The 21,294-nt window shown below is 52.4% G+C and overlaps 1 protein-coding gene across 1 annotated transcript in view; it reads right to left on the bottom strand.

The window, feature by feature from the left end:
* The window catches only part of LOC133345292 (low-density lipoprotein receptor-related protein 1-like), a 241,380-nt gene that overhangs the window by 59,110 nt on the left and 160,976 nt on the right, over positions 1 to 21,294 (bottom strand). Inside the window, 19 exon segments of the mRNA XM_061555928.1 lie at positions 254 to 634; positions 1,380 to 1,504; positions 1,720 to 1,871; positions 2,338 to 2,464; positions 3,003 to 3,132; positions 3,287 to 3,421; positions 3,557 to 3,688; positions 5,128 to 5,256; positions 5,777 to 5,917; positions 6,454 to 6,603; positions 6,780 to 6,874; positions 7,962 to 8,136; positions 8,666 to 8,893; positions 11,874 to 12,005; positions 13,696 to 13,940; positions 15,884 to 16,048; positions 17,324 to 17,528; positions 18,037 to 18,084; positions 20,117 to 20,314. Of these exon segments, the coding sequence (XP_061411912.1) occupies positions 254 to 634; positions 1,380 to 1,504; positions 1,720 to 1,871; positions 2,338 to 2,464; positions 3,003 to 3,132; positions 3,287 to 3,421; positions 3,557 to 3,688; positions 5,128 to 5,256; positions 5,777 to 5,917; positions 6,454 to 6,603; positions 6,780 to 6,874; positions 7,962 to 8,136; positions 8,666 to 8,893; positions 11,874 to 12,005; positions 13,696 to 13,940; positions 15,884 to 16,048; positions 17,324 to 17,528; positions 18,037 to 18,084; positions 20,117 to 20,314 (3,093 nt within the window).

Here is a 21,294-nt window from a genome sequence, read left to right as displayed (position 1 = left end):
ATCACACGTCACGCTGAACACCACGTGGTGCAATTCATCACACGTCACGCTGAACACCACGTGGTGCAACCCAACACACGTCACGCTGAACACCACGTGGTGCAACCCATCACACGTCACGCTGAACACCACGTGGTGCAAACAATCACACGTCACGCTGAACACCACGTGGTGCAACCCATCACACGTCACGCTGAACACCACCACGTGGTACAACCCAACACATGCGTCGTCACGGAGCGTTGGTACTCACTGTCGATAACGACCTTGCGCTCCGTGCCATCCTCGTACACCTGCTGGATGTTCGCGAAGTGGATGTCGCTGAAGAAGATCCTGTGCCGACCCCGGGCGGAGCCGGAGCGCGAGCGGTAGTCGAAGGCGAGCGCGATGGCGTTCTTCATGTGCTCCGCGTCCTCGAAGTTCCGCACGGGGGAGTTGAAGTTGCGCTCGTCGAAAAGGTGCACGCTCTTGAGCACGCTGCGCTCCGAGTAGAGCAGGTAGGCGTCGTGGGCGTCGCACGAGACGCCGTCCGCCGCCAGCAGCCCATGGGCGCAGGCGCACGCCCTCCGCCGGGCGCCCCGGTACAGGCACAGCTGCGCGCAGCCGCCGTTCTTCACCGCGCACACATTGGTGCCTGCGGTCGGCGGGGAGAGAGAGGGGGAGAGGAAGTGGCGCTAGCGAATCGGAAAAATCGGAATCTTTCATCTGGACCTGGACGGGGGAATCTAATGAGCTCGCGAAGCTCTTTTTTCGCAGACGTCCAGAGTGGACGAGCATCAGCAAGTGACGGTGTGAGGCAGCTCAGGAAGAAGCCTCTTTAACAAAGGGTCTGGCAATAACGACTGCGGTTGCATATTTCCTCGAATGAATGGGGAATTGCAGTGGAATTGTCATTGTGTAATCGCAGTTAACTTTGCTGCCGTCCTCGTAATTATCATTTACCGCGGGTGTGAGTTCTGGATCTGGGTTACAAACCAACTACAAAATCTCGAGCTTCTTTGTCTGTCTTGAGCAGCTGCGCGTCGCTGTGGTCAGCGCTTGGCTCATCACGAGAAGGTTGCGAGTATAACGTCTGTGGAAAATCGCCGATGACTTGCCAATGGAAAGACTGGCCACTGCAATAGGGATTTTATTATTTATTTCCACCACTGGCTCAAGTGCTTGAGCAGGGAGACCCTCTCGACTTAGACCTAGAGAGGTGGTGTATAAGCATTTGGCAATGAAGCACAAATAATACTTGTCAGGCTTCACCTTTAACTGCTTTGAATTTGAGCATTGCAGGCATGCTTTGCTGTTGTGAATTAAAATGTTCTCCATTGTGCCCGTATAGATGCGGATGTGCCATTTTGGGATGTTTTCGTGGCCGCGTTTGCGATCACCTTTCTGCCTGTCCCTGTTGTACACCTTCAGCTCGTTCAGCTGAGTGCCGATCCCGGTCCTCAGGTCCACCGCGTCTGCCGCGTTGTCCTTGCTGCCCCTCTTGATGGAGCCGCCGTCTTGCATTCTGCACGGCGCGGGACAGTCACGGCGACGAAGACGCGACGCGGTTTTAAGCACCTCCGATCAGCACGGTCAGCTGCGTAGGGTGCGAACGGAGTTCAACGTATGTACGTACGTTGTTGAATGGTAAAATGGCGGCCGGGCCTTCGCGAAGGGATGCCCGCCCTGCAGCCCCTACAACGGGACTTAGGCGTGGGGGAACAAAGGGAATCCGCTCACCGGTCACTCCAGTAGATGTGGCTCCCGAAGACGGAGACGGAGAACATGTCGCTGGTGGTGGCGACGAACACCACATGCCGGTTGGCCCCCGTCTCCAGGTCGACGCGCTCGATCCTGTCCTTTTGCCCATCGCACCAGTACAGCTTTCCCTCCTGCCAGGCCGAATCGACGAGTAAAACTCAAGCCGCTGCGGCGGAGGGAGTCCCAGATGCAATCCCCGATGCATTAAATCCTTCCCACCGTCGCTTCAATGGAGTTCGCAATCACTGGTCGTTAAGGCGGTTGCTTTTCGTTTGGCTTTCGACAAAGAAAGTGGTTCGACCGTCACGGTTGTCGAATGAAGGTTGGAGTTCGAGTTGTAGTGAAGAGGGAGTTGTTTCAAGTTGTCTAACGAGGAGATAACTACATTTAGCAACGCGGGTGATGAAATCAGCGGGGCGCTGTGAGGGTGCTTTCAATAATTATTTCCAGCATAGACACACACACACCCACACTCTGAAATGTGCGTGTTTGGGTAATGGGTCAGGATTTCACCAAAACAAAAATCGCTCACTCATCCATTTCAAACCCACGGGGAGCGGTGTCGTGCGCGTGAGCGGTGGGACTGCGGGGACCCACGTCGTAGTCGATGGAGATGCCGTTGGGCGACGCGATGCTGGAGTTCACGAGCACCATCCGCTCCGTGCCATCGAGCAGCGTGCGCTCGATGCGGGGGCTGTGCCCCCACTCGGACCAGAAGAGGTAGCTAACGGGGGAAAAACACGTCACGAGGGTGCGCTCACGCACACACACGTATGTACGTATGTTGAGCCTCTGTCGTGTGGGGGAATGACAATAAACTGAACACAAAGAAGCAGTTCTAAAGAAATTGGTTTTTAACCTAGATTTAAAGTGCATATCTCCAGTGGCTTCCTAAAATCGGAAGGAAGAGCGTTCCAGACGGCCACGGAAGCGCATCTGACAGTGACTGTCTTTGTTCGATGGCCAGCCAGACGCCGCTTCTGCGAGGATGACCGGAGTTTGCGTGATGATGGTTTATGCTCCTTGATGAGATCAGCAAGGTATTGTGGTTCATTTGTGGCAAGCACTTTGTGTGTCATGAGCGCGACCTTGTAACGCATTTGTTTGGTAACCGGAAGCCAATGCAGCTCGGCGAGCTGCTTGACTTACAGCACGTCTATCGACATGCACTACCACAACACACCCTGACCGACGCCACGAGGCAGACCGTGTCTCGAACGACGTCGCCAGTCGGAGCGGCGCTGTGAGCAGAGGTGCCGTACCCATTCTGCGGGTGCACGGCGATGGCGCGAGGTTTGTCCAGCTCCTCCGACACGACCACGTATCGATACGAGCCATTCAGCCGCGCCACCTCGATCACGTCAAACCCGTGGTCTATCCAGTAGATGTTGCCTGCGTGTGGCAAATAGCGCTTCGGTCAAAATGGATTACTCACGGGTCGTTTAAACCTCTGCGTCAACGCATGCACGGCTGGTAAGGAGACGCGGTCACACGTCATCCGCACAAGAAGCGAGGGAAGTCGGGCGTGGCCCGGCTCGAACCGTACCGGCAATCCAGTCAACAGCAATGCCCTGCACCCGACCCAGGCCGCCGGTGATGATGGCCTCTTTCCACGTCTGGTCTCGGTTGGATCGGAAGATGCTGCCCACCCTCATGTCCACCCAGTAAATGGTGTCATTGGCTATGCGTGGACAAAACAACACAGGAACAGAATACGTCAGAAAAGCAAGACAAGCTTTCCCTGCATGGCTCACCACCGCTGCTGCCGTGACGGACGCACGGACGCACGGACGGACGTGTGCACCTCGAGACCAACCTGCGTGGAAGTCGAGGCCCACTCCGGACGTGGTGCCCGAGATGGGCACTAGCGCCTCCGTCTTGTCGGACGGGTCCAGAGGGATGCCGCGTATGCCACTGTACACAGAGTACAGGAGGAAGGCACTGATGCCTGTCGACATGCACCCAATCACGCACACACACACAGATACGTACACGTTATGCACTGCAGTGTATGTAAGTTTAACTTCTTTCGCACCGTACGTAGTCAACCGTGCCCACCGGAGGTGCTAAGTGACGTTCGCGAAAATCTCTTTCACGGAACACGATGGGGTTGATAAGAGTCTGCACCACGTATGCATGCCTGGCCACCTTCATTTCGTTAGTACTCATGCGTGTGACTCTACCGTACTGGGTTGTCATTTAGGCCCGGGTTGACCGAGAGGAGGCGGAAGCAATGTTTAGACACCAAACGCCACTTGTGTTGTTTGTTGTTTTAGTGGAATGCTAAGTTGAGTATCTGAACCACAGTCCACCTGCCTCTGACTCCAAACACGCTCAGGCAAAGGTCCCCGTGTGGCAATACAGTGCTGTTGAGGCAAGTGCTGTGAGCGAGCACCCTACGATTGCCGGCGTGGCGCAGGGGGTTGTGTGGCCAGCGCCATGCTGCCTTTGTCTACTATACCGTACCAGGTACTGATTTAAGGCGAAGTTAATCGAAGGGGAAGACCAAAAACTGATTTAAATTAGCATCACCGATGTTGGCCATGGGCAGAATTTAAAGTTAAGTTGCCGGTTTCATAGCGAAGTGCGTTAACCACGATGTCACCACTCTCAAGCATATAGTCAAACATGAACTTTTTTCCAACCGCTCAAATGCATTGTACCTATAGTTTTTAAAATAATTTCCAAGGAGTAAAATCAACGAGAGATAAAGACAGGAAACATCATTATGACAATGGGACAGGAGCAGAGGGGCCTAGAGTGGTTTCTGCACTGATCACATTTCAGAATCAGGAACAATTTTCCGGCAGCCAGATCTGATTCGCATCTCACTTCCACAACTCTTGCTCAAGGCGCCAACACAAAGCGTTCTCAGTGCCGGCACCATCACGCGCGCAAGGACATTGCGACAGCCTGCCTTGGCGTACGCTAGACCTTGGGCATATACACCAGATCACGGAAATGATTGATTCGATTTGATTTGCTTTTATTGAGGTTTGTAATAAGCGTCTGGCCAAAAGCCGTTTTCACAAGAATGACTCGCGGAGAACCTTTGTGAAAGAAATACATTTTCGGTGAACAAATCGTAACGTTGCAGACGCCAAGTTGCAAACGCATTCAAGGAAGACAACGTTCCAGTCATGGACCACTCGCGGAACACTGCCAGGGAAGGCACATCAACACCGAAGCACCAAATCGCTCCGAGTCCGTTCGGTGCATGTGCGTGGATGTTGTACACATCACAAATATTGACGGATAAATCTGAGCGCCATCTCGAATGACCCGCCTCCACCGTCGTTATTGCGCTGATTGGGAGGGAGCAGAGGAGGAAGGAGGAAGGAGGCCTCCGGGTAGACCGCGTGCGCGAGGCGTGGCCGGCGGACGCACCCTCGCAGGTCTTCTGGTCGGGCAGGAGGTTGAAACCGGCCGTGCAGCGGCACGTGGGCACGGGGTTGCCGGCACGAGGCAGGCACAGCTGGCTGCACTGCCCATTCTGGTGGCTGCACTGGTTTTCCCCTAGGGAGCATGAGAATGGAGAACACGTGTACGCACGCACGTGCAAAATACACACATATTCACTTGGTTGCCTCGATGGGAAAAAGTAAATATAAAAAATTTGTAATGCGTTTAAAACCACGTTACTTACAGCACACAGTACTCAACAGCACCGTAAAGCATGCAAACTCAAATTTATATTCCGAATTACGTTTCTCTTTGTTTTTTTTCCTCAATTTCTACCGTATGAAATGCGTTTATTTTTTGTTACATTTATTAACTCTGTAAACCACTGTTGCTACATAATAAATAAAGAAGACCCACAGCACCGTGACAGCAGTGCACGAGCTGGCGGCGAGAGGCATCCGTGCGCTCCGCCATATGTCTTGGTCGCCCCGCGACGCCCCACGTGCTACCATCCACACGTCGCCGTTCCCCCGCTGCTCCGACGCGTCCGCCCCACGCCCGTGTTCCGCGTGCATCGCTCATTCTGCGCGACGCGCCGCGTCTGCCACCCGCACCCCCCGCACTCCGGGCTCACCCTTCTGCACGTCGGGGTCATACGAGCGCAGGTACACGATGCCTGCTGTGCCGTTGCGCAGCACGTTTGGCTTGGAGCCGTCCTTCTTGCTGCACGTTCCCAGCTGCTCGGTGGCTGTGTTGGCCCACCAGAGCTCGCCACCTGCCAAAGGGAGCCGGCGCCGCCGCCGCCGTCGCAACGATGGTCACCGCCAAACGACGACCGCGCGCTCGAGCCGAGACACGCTCATGCACGTATGCATGTTGAACCTCTTTCGCACCGTGCACAGTCAACCGTGTTCATAATGGAAGAGCAGTGGCAGCTAGTTTATCCGTTCTTGCCTGGCTGTGCGCTTGGCCCTTTGAGACTTTCCTTACTTATTCCAACTGACCAACCTCATATAATCACACTTGGCCCTTTGAATAAGCTCGTCACCTCGCTTCGCACATCGCAGTGCCTTTGCGTAACACGCGGCAGGGTCTCTGCTCACAAATAATATTTTAAAAAGCAAACAAAAACCGAAGCTGCTGAAATTCCCCCCCCAAAAATATTTTGAACCATTTCTGCTCCTAACTATACGAGCAACAGGGCATTTGCCTCTTCCAACGCAGCGAGTCGTGTTTTTTAAATAAACTCCCAGGAGGGCGGGGACGGGGCCAGATCTCCGTCTGGACGGGTGGAGGGGTGAGGGCGGTTACCCATGATGGCCAGGGCCGTGGGCTTCGTGAGCTTGCTCTTCATGGTCTCGATGGCCTCCAGCGTTGTGCCGTCCAGGTCGCAACGGTAGATGTTGCCAGTGTGGCCGCTGATCCAGTACAGCTTGCCCTCGTCGTAGTCGATAGAGAGCCCTGCGGGGGGGACACGTGATGCAAGCCGAGGACCCGCCGGATTTTAACGATGCATTTTTTTAACTTTACAGCAAAACGAAACGAAATGATACGCCCCTCAGGGAGGCCGTAAAATTAACGTGATGAGCATCGGGCGGCGTCAGATGCCATTGGAGGTGCGCTGAAGGACGTCTCACCAATCGGGTCTCTCTGCTGGGTGTGCAGCACCTTCCAGCTGCTTCCGTCCATGTTGGCCACGTTGATGGTGTCTCCGTCTGTCCAGTACATCTTTCTAAGAGAGCCAAACACATCCACGGGTAAAGCAAAAGACAAACGTTCGAGTGTCGAAAGGAACGTATTTATGGCTTAGACGGATCTCTCTGCCCGTTTGTTTGTTTGTTTGGACAGTGCTATCTCACAGCACAAAGGGACTGAGCTGGTGATTTGTCTCAAGCTGCAGCTGTAGATCCAGATAAGAGTCCTCGAACGTTCATTTCGGTAAAATGTGTGAAACGAGACTAAAATGTGTGAAATGCACATAGCCACGTAAACATCACTGCTGCAGTCAGTCGGTCACCATACCTCACATTTACTCTTGATGGTCATGCAAAAAAAAGATGACCACAATGCACTTCTTCAGGAATGGCTGATTTTTTTTTGCATCAACCACAAAGACTGTGTTGGTTTTTTGTGAATGTTTGAGTCTTGTTTGAAACTTATGACTGAAAAATGTATGAAGACAGTGGTATATTAAAACAATCATAATTTCCTAATGCTTCAAATTAACTGTACATGGCACAGCGATCGAGTACATCATGAAATACTATGACTGATACTCTTCTCTGGAGTGAAACACCCCCCCACCCCGCCCCCACCACCCTGCCCCCCCCCCCCCCGCTGCCCCCCCCACCTCGCCCCCCTCACCCAGCCCCGCCCTCCATGATGTTCGCATGCTTATGGGTCAGCACCGAATAAACATGGCGAGTGAAGCCTATTCCATTACACATTTGAGTACTTTTTTTTGGCGAGCCATGATCGGTACAAACGGACACAAGGACCCACGTGACCAACGCACACCGACGCAGGCACTGGTCGTTTGACACGGAAATAACAGCAGTAAACAGGCCTCGCACGTCCTCAGGGGTAAATGCTTCTCCCCCATCACCCGTGATATGAAAGGGACCCTCATATTGGCCCATGTGCTCGAGTCTCTGAGACCCCACAATTCAGTACTGAACGCATGGACGTTGAAATTCTTTTGTAGCATATGGAGCCAACCGTGCTAATTCGAGGTGCGGGGAATCCGCAATCGGGGCAGGTTCCACAGAAGACAGTGGTGTCGTGCAAGGTAGATGCTGGGGTTGGGGGGGGTCCCTCACCCTCTGGCAGGGTTTAACACCAGACCCTGGGGCTTGTCCAGACCCTCTATCACCGTCGCCTTGAAGGAGCCGTCCAGGCGCGCCACGTTGATCTGCTTCTTGTTGTAGTCATAGCTGCTCCAGTAGAGGTTCCCTGAGATCCAGTCGACGGCCAGCCCGTGCGTGTTCGTCACATCTGAGCACAGGCACAGGCGGGCACAGGCGGGCACAGCCACCCAGCTGCTGTGTGGTGCTTGATAAATAGAATAGCTGCCCTTGAAAGCAGCATAACTTACGCATTCATGTAATCATTTACCGGGTGATCTAACGATTTTAGCAACAAAACAGGTGCAACGACCTAAACAAACTCAGATTACGCACCCAGCAGGGTTTCAATAGCCAGGATACCGAGGCAGGCACCGATGTGGGTGCCTATAGGCCAGCAACTGATAGTGAGTCGGAGAACGCAAGACTAAACCTTTGAAGTCAGGTGTTGACTGTGGAAATTTTGTCGGACCTAGATGAAGGAAGAGCAGCGTGGGTGGCATCCTTGGCACGTTGACTATAATCAATTGTGGGCTTCGACGGTGGATCACAAACACTTCAGACTTCTTCTATCCGCGAGCGACGCACGATCGCCTTCTCCAAACCGCTCGTGAAAGGGCAAGCGGCAACGTGCGCCGGGTGGCGGTTGCGGCACGACCCGGCGGCGCTCGCTAGCGCACCTGTCGTGACGATGGTCTCCACGCCGGTGCCGTTGATGAAGGCGCGCCTGATGGCGCGCGCGCGCACGTCGCTCCAGTAGAGGCGCCGCTCTGCCGCGTGGAAATCCACGGCGGTCACGTTTTCGATGTCGGGTACCGTGAGCGAGATGATGACGTTGAAATAGGGGTTGTCTGGGTCCACGCCGCGGATCTCCATCTGCCGGGCGTACAGCAGGAACTTCCAGTGCTCTGCATGCAACGGTACAGCACACAGCCGCAGCCCGCCCCGGCCGCCGTTAATAGCGCGTGGTCACGTGACGTGGCGGGAGCGGCACAAAGGGGGCGGCCGCGCCACCGCTGCCCGTCGCCCCCAACACAGCCGTCCTCGCTCCGCTTCAATGTTCACTCGGAGAAAACGCACCAGCCTGTGACGTATAGTGAATGGATAACACAAATGCATCAACAAGCACACAGGTGAATGCGCTATTGGCTGGGAGAACTTGAGAAGGAGCAGACCATTCCGTGTGGCTTGGTCGGTTGGGAGAACAAAATGGGCTTTGGTCAAGGCTAATTTCTTTAGAACCGCTTGTTGTGTTAAGTTTGTTGTCCTTCCACCGCACCTCCGATTAGCTCGGTTGGCTACGTACGGTGCAAAGGAAGTTCAACATAGGTACATAATACATACAGTCAGTATCTCCCTGCTCAGACCTACATTTAGAGAGGCACTCATAGCCATCAATGGTCCTGAAAATGTGGTGAAAATCCACATTCCCATCGTCACCATGGGAAGAGCACTCATGGGGATGATGAGCAACTGAGATCTGAAATTGCAACACATCCAATTGTCAGTATAGTATTTTAAAATGTCAGAATAGTCATGTATACATGTCCTGGCAAACAGCAATGTACCTATAATCACTCCACACTACACAATGCTGCAGTGACTGAAATGATAATTTACGCGGTGGAATTATCTTTGTGTGAATGTGACTGCACATATCTGCTATATATGTAAAAGTAAAAATGTGTCTGTGGGTTTGTGGCGGGGTTTGTGTGTGGGTTTGTGTGTGTTCGCGCGCTTGCGAAGGATTTGGCTTTCCAACGGTGGGGTTTACGTAAATAAAAATATCCAGGTACCACGCCGTAAGCCCCGCGGGTCAGCAAGCGCTATTCCTTTTTCACATCCGTCAACTTAAAATTAGTTTAATTAGCGATTTAGTGCGATTTCTGTGCGCTTCCTTTTAATTTAATTATTTATGACGCGTGCACGACCATACCAACTCATGTGCCTTTGGTGGGGAGGACGGCCCATGCCAAGTCGCACGCCTTCGGTGGGAGTGAAGGGGACATTTTCTTTCGCGTTAAAAATGCTATAGAAATACAGGTAAATTATTCACTGTGTGATGTCCCCCCCACCCCGATGCATGCAGTTACTACTATACAGTCGGTAGATGCTACCACGTAGATATTACTGCAGAGTGGCCAAGGAGATGGTGGCTGGGGGGGGGGGGGCAGGTGTAGCGGCCCAGCCTGCCAAGGTGCCACCTGGGCCAGCTGAACAATCTAGGCGAGGCCGGAGGCTCTGCACGGGACTAGGCCTCACCACGCCACTCTGTCAGGTGAGTATTTTTTGCTATAGAGTCTATAAATATTGCTATAGAGCCACTATGTACTACTATAGTGATAGCAGGTACTACGACAGTCAGTATGCACTGCTGTCAGATTTTTAAGAGTAGGTATAAAATACTTTTTTGACCCGGGCAACGCCGGGTACTTCCCGCTAGTTGATCATATTTGCTAAAATAATAAAGACAAAAATTGCCTTCCTGTACAGATATAATTTAGCATTTCACCCAGACTATGATTGGATATGATTATAATCCACTATACTCTCCATTTTTGACAACTGTGATGTTGTTTACAGATTTGCTATTGGCTCAGCATGTACAAAAAAATCACCTGGTTTCTCTCCGCACTTTGCTTTTACCCTAAATGCCCCATGTAGGACCCATCGCTGCGAACTTCAAATCCAACTTTAATCGGGCCCCCCCCCCCACCGTAGATCTTTGCAGGGAACGGCATTGGGCCATCTTCATCCTCAAAATATGTCCGCTAAATATCTTCTGGATCATTTAATCCCCGAGAAACATTCCTGTATCCCCTAGAAGCTCTTCCCCCGCCCACCCCCTGTTCCTGTGAGAAGCAAACCCGGGTTACATTCCCTCCGTGTGGCGGCCCCATAATCTATGGAATAACCGAGTGATAAAGTTTTACCTTACCATCCTTGCACTACTTTAAATTGCGTTTGGACGTCAGATTTCCTTTAACACAAACATTAAATAGATCACTCTGCTTTGCAGACTTTAAGTTATAATCGTTTTTTTAAATATCTTCCTGACCTTGGTGCTGTTTAGCACCCAATGCTTTTGTCATCGTTGCAAATGTAAAATATTCACTTTGGGTAGGTGATGCATTCTACTATAGCCTTGTTGTATTCCATGTGTTGGCTGCCCCATGTTGGAACATGACCTCGCCATTCGCAATTTGACCATGTACATTTTTTTGTTGTTCATGTGTTATTGTTGCCGCTGCTGAAGCCAGGTGTCTACTGTGTAATGATGTCCCCGTAGAAAATGAACATTCATTGCCCAAGAGTTTTTTTTTTACCTGTAGCAACCAAAATAAACCAAACCACTGCAAACAACTGCTTGCCATCGGCAACCTCTGTCAAGAATCGGGCCAATGGTGCAGAAGAGCAACGTCCCCACCATTGCAGCAGTCAACCCGACACAGCTCGGAATCGCAAGGCATAAGCAACCTAAGCATGCGCGTAGGGCCTCAAAGAGAGATGGTATCAAATAAAAGAAGCTAAAGGTTGTAAGAACATTAATAAACTATTTTTAATTGTAATGAGTAAATTCACTTTATAATGTAACACAACCGTGTTGCAATACAGTTATTAAGCTTGTGTATCGTACGTTTGCTTTGGGAATCCAAAGGGTTGGCGAACATCACCGGGAAGCAGAGCACTTAAAATGAGACATTGCGGTGAAGCCAAAACAGGGCTAGTGCCGGCCGTGAGCGCTCAAAGACAAAGATCCCCCGTATAGCCTTAACAGACTGTTGTGGCAAGTGCTGTTGGAGAGTATCACCTATGAAGGGCCGGAACGGCACACGAGGGGGTGGGTGGCCAGCACCACGCCCGGCTAACCGCTGCACCACCGCTCACCATTGCAGGTGCGCCGGTCTGGGGCGAGCTTCATGAGCAGAGGGCAGGCGCATGCAGCCCGTCGATCGTAGTCGATGAGGCAGAGGTGCGAGCAGGGACCACGGCCCCCGTTCGCCGCGCACGGATTCTCGGCTGCAATGTAGAAAGCACGCGGCGCGACGCTCGTCGAGTGGCGAGGCACAGAGGGGGTGCAGCAGTGGAGCGGGATTCTCTGTCGCGCGAGGGAGCGGATTGACGACGGTGCAACTCCCGCAGACGTGCTAACACGCAGGGCCACTCAGCAGCAAGCGACGTTCCTCACAGTTGTCACGGGCCATTAAAAATTTGATGTCTTTTAGCAGCGCTAGAGGACCCTTAAATATTTCCGCCATTCACTGGGGGTGATAATAGTTTCGTGGCAGTAAAACGCGGTGGTTTATGATCACTGCCATAATTAATTATTGCCAATGGAGTTTGTTGGGATAGCGCTTCGTCCAATAATGCGATACAAATATTTAAAAATAATAACGTGAAGAAGGAGACGAGAACTAAGCATAACTCTTCACGGTGCATTCACGAGAACATAAATACACAGCATTGCTGGTTTAAGCATGCAATAATCGGGTTATAGATGTCTACTATAAAAAAAACCCTTCATTTCATAGTTCAACTCTGCATTATGCCTAGAAATTACACGGTGCCCCCCAGGACAAGAGAGAGTGATGGTAGGACGGGGCAGCCATCCAGCGAGAGAGCGCGTGGGGCGTGGGAGCACGTGGGTGCCCCACCGTCGACGGAGCAAGCCACTCGGCAAGGGCATTTGTCGGCAGGGAAATGAGCCGTTTGACTGAGAGCGCATCCAGAGTGGGAGAGGGCTCTCCGTCACGCACACACACACAAACACGTGCAGGGAGGGCAGCTGTCAAACACACAATGAGCCACGAGAGTCCACATGCAAATACACAAGCGACATTCTGATTCAGCTCACACACACAACGACAAGGATCTCCTGCACAGCCCTGGATAGCCTCGTGGGACCAGTGCTGTTAGTGAACACCTATTAATGCTTTCTCATTCCGCTGGTGCACGTTCAAGTCATTGGAACGGAATCGGAAGAAAAACTGAAATAAAAAAACTTCATCGGTACGTCTTCACGTCGGCAGACGTACCGAGGCTCCCACAAGGCCATGCTGGCACAGTGTGGCACCAGCTATCGTCAGGCGCAGCTGTGTCGCAACAAGTTCTCTGCGGCGAGTACAATGTCTTTAAAAACAGCAGCGCTACGCCTTCTTAAATAAAAATTAATGCCAACCAGCTTGAGCATCCTGGGATTGAGGGGTGAACGGGACGCACCCTCCCAGTAACTCGCAGATGTCTCGGAATGGGAATGTCTTGAGGCAGACGTGGCGAATGACAAGAGTGGTGTGGCCAGTAGCACGCACTTTGCCTCGCCTCTCCAATGCTGATGTTTATACACATCACCAGGTACTCCTTTTTGGGTGCATCGACCTAGGGGAGCCCCAGGACAAGTTCACACATTCACCACTGATGCAAGCTCCTATTCAGGGTGGCACGATACACGAGGGGGTGAGAGTCCAGCACGACGCCTGGCCGACCCCTCGTCTCCCGAGATGGAAACGTTTACACACTACACCACATATCCATTTTAGGCTGACTCGACCTAGGGGAGGCCCGGGACCGGTTCAGATAACTGTCCACTGGCGTTGGCCGTGAGCGGGAATCGAATGCGGGCCGCCGGGTCCATAGACGCGCTAACCGCCGCGATACCGCTCCCCGCGCGAGAGTTGCGGGCAGAGGAGCGCCGCCAAGAGAGACACCTTACCCATGGGCTGGCGCGACGGGTGGAACACCTGCAGGTCGAAGGGCTGCACGTTGGTGCGCTGCACCACGGTCACGTTGTGGCCGGTCCACTTGTTGGCGTGCAGCAGCGTGTTGGTGCGCCAGTCGGACCAGTAGACCTCTCCGCCGAACACGGTGATGGCGAACGGGTGCGAGATAAACTCGTGGCCACGCAGCACCTCGATGAGGCCCGTGCCGTCGTACAGCACGGAGTAGATGGCGTCCGACCTGCGCGCGGGCACGCACCCAGCGTCAAACGCATGGCCGCCCGCTGAACATCGCCACGCCCGCCGCTCGTGGCGAACGCTCATTGCGCGCAAAGCGCTCGATGCAAATGAACCACAACACCTTTGCCGATCTCGTCAAGGAGCATATACCATCACGTGAATTCCGGCCTTCCGCGTATCGGCTTTAGGCTGGCAATGGAACAAAGACGGTCACCGCATTGCGCGCTTTCACGTGCACTTCTGCGGCCGTCTGGAACGCTCTTCCTTCCGATAAAACTAAATAAACCTGAAACGTCAACTTGAACTTGACAGAGTTGTGCAGTAGCTCGGCTCACAATTGAGAGAAATTCAGGCCGGGCGTCCATTTAATATACGGACGACGCTTGTGTGTATAAAACGAGTGCTGCTTTGTGTGGGAAATCAGCACTAGTTGTCCGACAGGAGGAACTGATCCCCAGACATCATATATCACGGTGAAATTTACATGACCGGCTCAGCAATGGCAGTAGAAATGAGCACCACTTCGTACTCGTATGAACATTGCCACTGTTAATTATGCAGCGGTAACTGGGTTGGCATTTTCTGACACACTGCATTTGAATGCGTTGCGTTTTAAGTCGTGCCTGACTGTACGATAGCTAAAAAGTGAACAAAAAGCATGCAAATTTCAAAGTTAGCTGGCAAGCAAATGCCCCCCCCCTCCACCAGCCATTTATTCAGCCAGCCCAGACAGCTTAATTGTAACACTCATCATAATTAATTGTAATGACCCTTTCATGCTTTGTTAAGCAAATTGGCGATATTGTCACATCGTGCAGTTCTCATCCGTGTGCCTTCATTTAATTAGCGAGCAATTCCTCAGTGCACTGGGTGAACTCCCAAACGAGTATCATTTTTACGACACTAAGAGAGTTGGACGGATCCTTCGTCCTGGGAGGCGAAGCCACAGACGTCCCCTTTCAGCGGCACGTCGACGCATTAACAGCAGTCATACGTCACTGTCCACCCACATCACCCCGGGGCCAGGCTCGTTCACCGAAAGTCACCGTTCGCTTTTGGACACCGGCATTTAATCAGTGCGGTCTGATGGCACGGCTCGGTGCTGCAGGGTGGCTAACACCGCATTAATTTGTTAAGTACAGAAAGCGAGCAGACTCTAAGACTGATGTACACGCAGCTGACAAATAAAAGCACGCTCGCGATCGGCACGCTACATCGGCAGGTGTCCAGTGCCAAGGTGGTAAAACGGTGCCTGCTCGACCTTTGAGGTTGTTGGGATAAGGACTGTCAAGCAATTACCTGTTCAGGCTGGAATCAATGGCACACGATAGGTAGTCTGGCCAGCACATTTAAATCTGAGTCAACCCTAGAGGAGGCCCAGAACTGGGTGAGATATTGCTCTCAACTTATGTAAAGCTTCGCCTGGGAATTGAACTCGGGTTTCTGGATGCCAAAGCCCTACGCCGCCGATCGACAGTTCTCAATCCCCCCCCCCCCCCCCCCGCACAGCACACGAACACGTACAACAGTGCTTTGTCAATCCACTGCTGGACGAGGGCCTCCCCCCATCATGCAGGTGGTGGGGGTCATTTGACCAAACTTCACCACACTGGTCAGTGGGGGGCGCACAGACACGGGAGCGTGGAAGTGCAGTACGATGGATTTTGCTACACCGCCACCGTTTCTGACAACGTATGGCGATTCTCAGTACGCGTGCTGGGTTCTCCTTCAGCTCATGCGTTGCCACCACAATCCTATGTTTATCCAGCCAGTAGCCGGGACATGCTATGGCTAGCAGTGGATAGAATACAGCGAAGATCTTCAGGGTGCGTGGCCGCTCTGCAAGCCGGCAGACCTATATAGGCGCTCCGAGACCTGCGATTCACCGCCGTCGCCGTACGGCAAGAGGGGTTGGTGGCGGCTTGCCCGCGTTCGCTCGCTCACCGCGCATCGATCCACATGAGGCGCTTCTCCAGGTAGTCGATGGTGAGGCCGTTGGGCCAGCCTCCCGCGCCGGTCTCGCGGTACACGACGTGGCGGCCGCTGCCGCTCATGGAGCACGCCTCGATCCGCGGGAACGACGCGTCCCAGTCGGTCCAGAACACGATCCTGGCAGGGACAGCGGGGGGAGGGCAGCGGGGGAAGGGCAGCAGGGGCAGGGCGGCGATAGCAGGGTCCAGGATAAGAGCGAACGCATTCAAATACCAAATGCGTTCAAGATCGAAGCAATCTGGACGAGATGGGGCTTGCGTGCTAAGCCAAGGCACTGAGGAGGTGACAGTTCCAATCCAAGTCAGAAGAGGCAGGATGACAAGGTGCGTCAGCATGTGACACCCCATCGCATTGGAAAGCCACCGCGACGTGATATCATTCGAGCGAGAGGCTGGCTTTTTGTTACAGATATCATCTTCTCGTGGGCTGAGCTTCGTCTGCACGAAAAAAAAAGCAAGCTGCTTCAGGCTGCAGACAACCCAGGCCCTGCAATGAAGACATTGGCTGTGAGTTGTGGATATTCTATGAAGATATAGGTCCCAATGCATAATGCAAAAAATATAATAAGGAAGAAAACATGAAAGCTTTTATTTGTCCATGAAATAATCCAAGAGAAGCACGGTCCTTATTCATGATGTTCCTGCAATGGAATAATGTGGTAATAATCCTGACTATTTTACATGTTGGATAGAAAGCTAACGTTAACTCGAGAAAACCACCTAACAAAAATGCACACAAAGAGGTTCCATCTCAGTGTCATGTTCCAGACTCGCCACCGCACAAGCGGGCAGGTGGGTAGCATCTCTCGCAGAGCCATCTCTACGCGATCCACTAACCGCACTCCGTATTCGCTGGATAGGAGACGTGCCTCGCTACCCGGCCAGTCCACTCTAATCTGCGGCTGATTGGGCTCGAGCTGGTGGTGAAGATCCACCGTGCAGTTTTCCAGCGGTCGTGCCGCACAGCTCTCCAATGTGTTTTCGGCTTGTACCGACTGTTGTTCGGCACAATTCCCGATGCCTCGCTCCTGAATAAGCTCCCAGCATGTGAAGTAAAACGTCGGACACCGCACGCAGCCAACCGTGTTAATCGGAGGTGCGGGGGAAGGACAACAAACAAAACAGTTCTAAAGAGATGAGTTTTCAATCTACATTTAAATGTGCATAGCTCCAGCGGCTTCCTAATATCGGAAGGAAGAGCATTCCAGACGGCCGCAGAAGTGCATCTGAAAGCGCCACGCGATGCGGTGAGCGTCTTTGTTCGACTGGTGAGCCAAAAGCCGCTGCTGCTGTGAGGGTGACCAGGAGATTGCGAGAAGGTTTGACGACATTGGAGAGGTGTTGTCGTGGATCAATTGTTGGCAAGGAAGCCTCGGAGAGGCACAGCCCTCACCCGTGGCGCGGGTCCAACGTAATGGCGCGAGGATGCTGGAGGCCGCCGGCCACCAGCGTGGTGCGCATGGCACCGTCAAGACGGGCCACCTCGATCTGGTCCAGGTTGCTCTCCACCCAGTAGATGTTGCCAGCGATCCAGTCGACCGCGATGCCCTCGGGCGTGGCCAGGCCGTGCTCCACCACCACCTCCACGTTGCTGAGGCCTGCACGTAATGGCAAGCCTGAGCGACGGGAGGTCCCCCCCGGGTGTAGGCGGTTCAAGCGACGCAATATTTAATGGCACGCAAAATCAAAGTCGAATGAATCACACGCTTCGTAATGAGCGCCTGTACAAGACCCCATCGGGTAAAAGCTGCACCCATAAGATCAATGAGACGTGTTGTTTTGAAAACACATTTGAAACAAATTTAAAAGTGTGGCGGTGAATGTTGACAGCTTAAAAAGAAAAAAAAATGGGGAACCGTTGATTGATATGCATGAGACAGCGTAGTTCATTAATCCGCCGAAAAAAAAAGCAATAATACACACTTAAAAAAAGGAAACAATGGAAAAGAGGTATTCACGCACAAATGGAAAAAAAATCATAAACAAGTTAGAGGTCTAGCTCAAAGCATGCGATGTGTGTTTACGATGCAGCAGCAGTGGTGGTGGTGGTGGATGCCGTGAGTGCATTGTGGGCGGAGAGGCCGCCTCGGAGGGCGTCGCGGGGACCTGTGCTTGAAGGCTGCTTGTCCTCACCACCTGCCAGGACCCACGTCCCTGCACGCAGCAGGCACAACAACACGGGAGGGGGTGGGGGTGGGGTGGGGGTCACACGCGTAAATGCTCACGGTCCACCCTGGACCGCATCCACTGCACACACTATGGCAGTAGATGCGGATACCTGATGCACAAATGGAAAATTCTAATGTAGGTATTCTTAGGTTTTTTCGGTAAAGTCAAGTATGTAAAAAATTAAAATAATAAAAGTGACTTTGCCGAAAAAACCTAAGAATATGAATCCTTGCAGTCACGAAAGCTTCAAATCTAGAATTCTAATGTAGGCTTACGTGGCCAATATCATCCACAATGTTTTTCTTGGTTAGATCGCGTAAATGTAAACGTGTCGTTGAACCAGCAATCACCCAACACAGCCAATTATTAAGGTTTGTCACGTGAACAGAACATGCCAATTCGTTACTCGTACAGCATACCAAAAAACCTATAATATGGAAAATGTTCAACTCTCCATCCAGTTTAACACGTAGGCTTTCGCGACCAATATTATTAAATATCATTAGATCGCGTTATTTATAAATGTGTCGCAACCCTCCACCACCCGACACGGCCAATCAGTAAAAAAAGTGTCACGTTGACAAATAACAAATAGTTCACTACTTTAGCCCACCGGTGTGTTGAAGAGTGAATCGACAGCATTTACAATTTTTGAGTAAGACGTTTCGCTGGTAATTACATCCATCATCATCATCTGGGCAATTTGCCATCCAGAACAGACTGCACAAAGTAAAACGACGCAATGCCCGATCCACAAATACGACGGCGACATGACGGCGATACGCTACTCCGCTGCTCCTGATGTGGTACTCTGGCCTTGACCACCTGAATGTGACACTGGAGACGTTGCTCTGCATCTACATCGGCAGCCGTACGAAGAAAAAAGAAGAATGCGGCACTGCATTGTTTTTCTCCCACGGCTCTCACGCCGCGCACGTTTCCGATCAAGGCGCGCGTGCAAAGAGGTCAGGGCAAAGTGTCGCCCGACAGGATACATCTCCGTTGGGAGCCTCGAGCCCATTGCTGGAAATGCCACATTCCCATGACAGTGGCAAGTCTCTTCAGAAGAAAACCATTTTTTGAGTGTCGATTGGCCATTGACCCCCAACATCTCTGCACATTATTGCACTAATGGTGCGCCGCATTAATCAATTCTCTAAACAATGAATCGGGTGAAGACAAAAATCATCCAATTTTACGGCGGAATTATGCACAAATGTACGCGCATTATGTAAATGCGTGCACGAGCAATGCAAGCAATTATTTGGGCATTACAGATAAAGGCCCTGCTTGCTATGTGCCCTGGTTTATGTCTGAAATATTAGGGCTGGCTCACGGTGTTTGTTGCAAGGTTTGCATAAACGACCGCAGCGATATCGGTCACCTGCGCGGGCAGCACGCGGTGAGACTCGGTGCACATTCCCCAAGCTCCCTCGCTAAAGAAGCGTTTACTCCGGGAGGCTGCATCTTCTCCTCCTGCCTTTAAATCCTGCAATCAAGATGATATCCAAGACGCAGGACAGAGACCTCTTTGGAAAACACGAATTGCGGGAACGTTGGATTTCCTGACGCGCACACACACACGCGCACATGCACACACACACACGCGCACACAAAGATAAAAAGATCCCCCATATAGCCTTAACAGACTATAGGGGCAAGTGCTGTTAGCGAGCACCTATGAAGGCCGGAACAGTACATAAGGGGGTGGGTGGCCAGCACCACGCCCGACCGCCTTTGTCTCCCTAGTGCCAATGTTTACACACCACACTAGGTACTAATTTGAGGCTGATTCGACCTAGGGGAGGCCCGGGACCGGTTCAGATAATCGTCACTGGTGTTGGCCGTGAGCGGGAAATGAACCCGTGCCTCCGGGTTCATAGCGTAGCGCGCTAACCGCTACACTATCGCTTCCCAACACACACATACGCGCACGCACACGCACACGCGCGTACCATCGAGCTGCAAAATTCCCCGCCGCTCGCCCGCACGCGAACGACGGCCGAGGGCTACTCACCGCCGCTGAAGGCCAACTTGCCGCGGTAGATCTTGTCCTCCACCACGTCGGTCCAGTAGAGGGTGCTTTGGCCGAAGTGGAAGTCGATGGCGATGGCGTTGCGCAGGCTGGGCACCAGCACGCTGTAGTCGCGGCTGTGCAGGTCGATGCGGCGAATCTCGTGGCGCGTGGAGAAGATGATGAATGGCACGAACGGGTCTGCGTCGGCGACAAGGTGGGTGGGGGGGGGTGCGAACGTGGCACACGGTGAGCATGCCGATCCGGCACTGCGTCACTGCTTCAACACACTATAACCGCAATTGCATGACAAAGAAGATTTTAAGGGGAAAGAAACTAAAAAATTAACTGGTAAAAACAAAGTTTTTCACTCTAAATCCTTTATATGCGTGGCGGCTAGAGTCCTCTCGTCCTCTGGCTTGAGATGGCTGCCACCTATGGGTCAGATGATTGTCTGCCAGCATTAAGCAATTGATAATTAAATATTTAAAAAATTTTCAATAAACAGTGTAAAATTTTGGAAAAAAAATTTCACGAAAATTAATTGTCACGCACAACGAGTCTGTTTGGAAAATGTCAGCTCGATTGGATCACGACCGAAAGATTTGCACGGTCGTAAGCAAGCAAGCAAGCAAACTAAATATAAAGGATTTAAAAATGAGACCGCACGCATATCGGCTTATGGTCGTCAAACGCTGACGAGATGCCCCGTAACCAAAGCAGTTGCTGCTCCCATGCCTCCGTCACCACTTTGCCACCACCTAAATGATCCCTGCAAACAGCGGTGCAGTGGAACACAGCCTTCAGCCTCTGCCACTGGAGTCTCGACAACACCACGGACGTCCAGGTCCTCCCGCTGAGTGCCACTGCATCGCCCATCCACCCGTCGCTGTCTGGCCGGCTACGTCCTATTTCAAACAAGTCACCAATGGCTTACATTCATTTCCCAGGGCGGGAAATGAGCAGCGGCGAATCGCCCCCTCCCCCCCTGCCCCCCCATTTCACGCTGGTTGCCTTCAGTGAAGGAGTGCTCCTAAAAAAGTTGTCACGAGCTATCGGCCGGAGACACAGTTGCAACCGAGAACACCGTGGTGCTATGTGACTAATCCTTGGTGCCCCACCGCTATGGCCACGTGGATGTAGGAGCAACCCCCCCCTCCCCCCCATCTCTCTCTCTCTCT

The sequence above is a fragment of the Lethenteron reissneri genome, chromosome 21, assembly GCF_015708825.2.
Source record: "Lethenteron reissneri isolate LAM-NWPU_2019-01 chromosome 21, ASM1570882v1, whole genome shotgun sequence".
In the NCBI taxonomy this organism is placed as follows: Eukaryota; Metazoa; Chordata; class Hyperoartia; order Petromyzontiformes; family Petromyzontidae; genus Lethenteron; species Lethenteron reissneri.
Note: the sequence above shows the minus strand (reverse complement) of the source record. Positions and strands in the feature narration are given on the sequence as shown.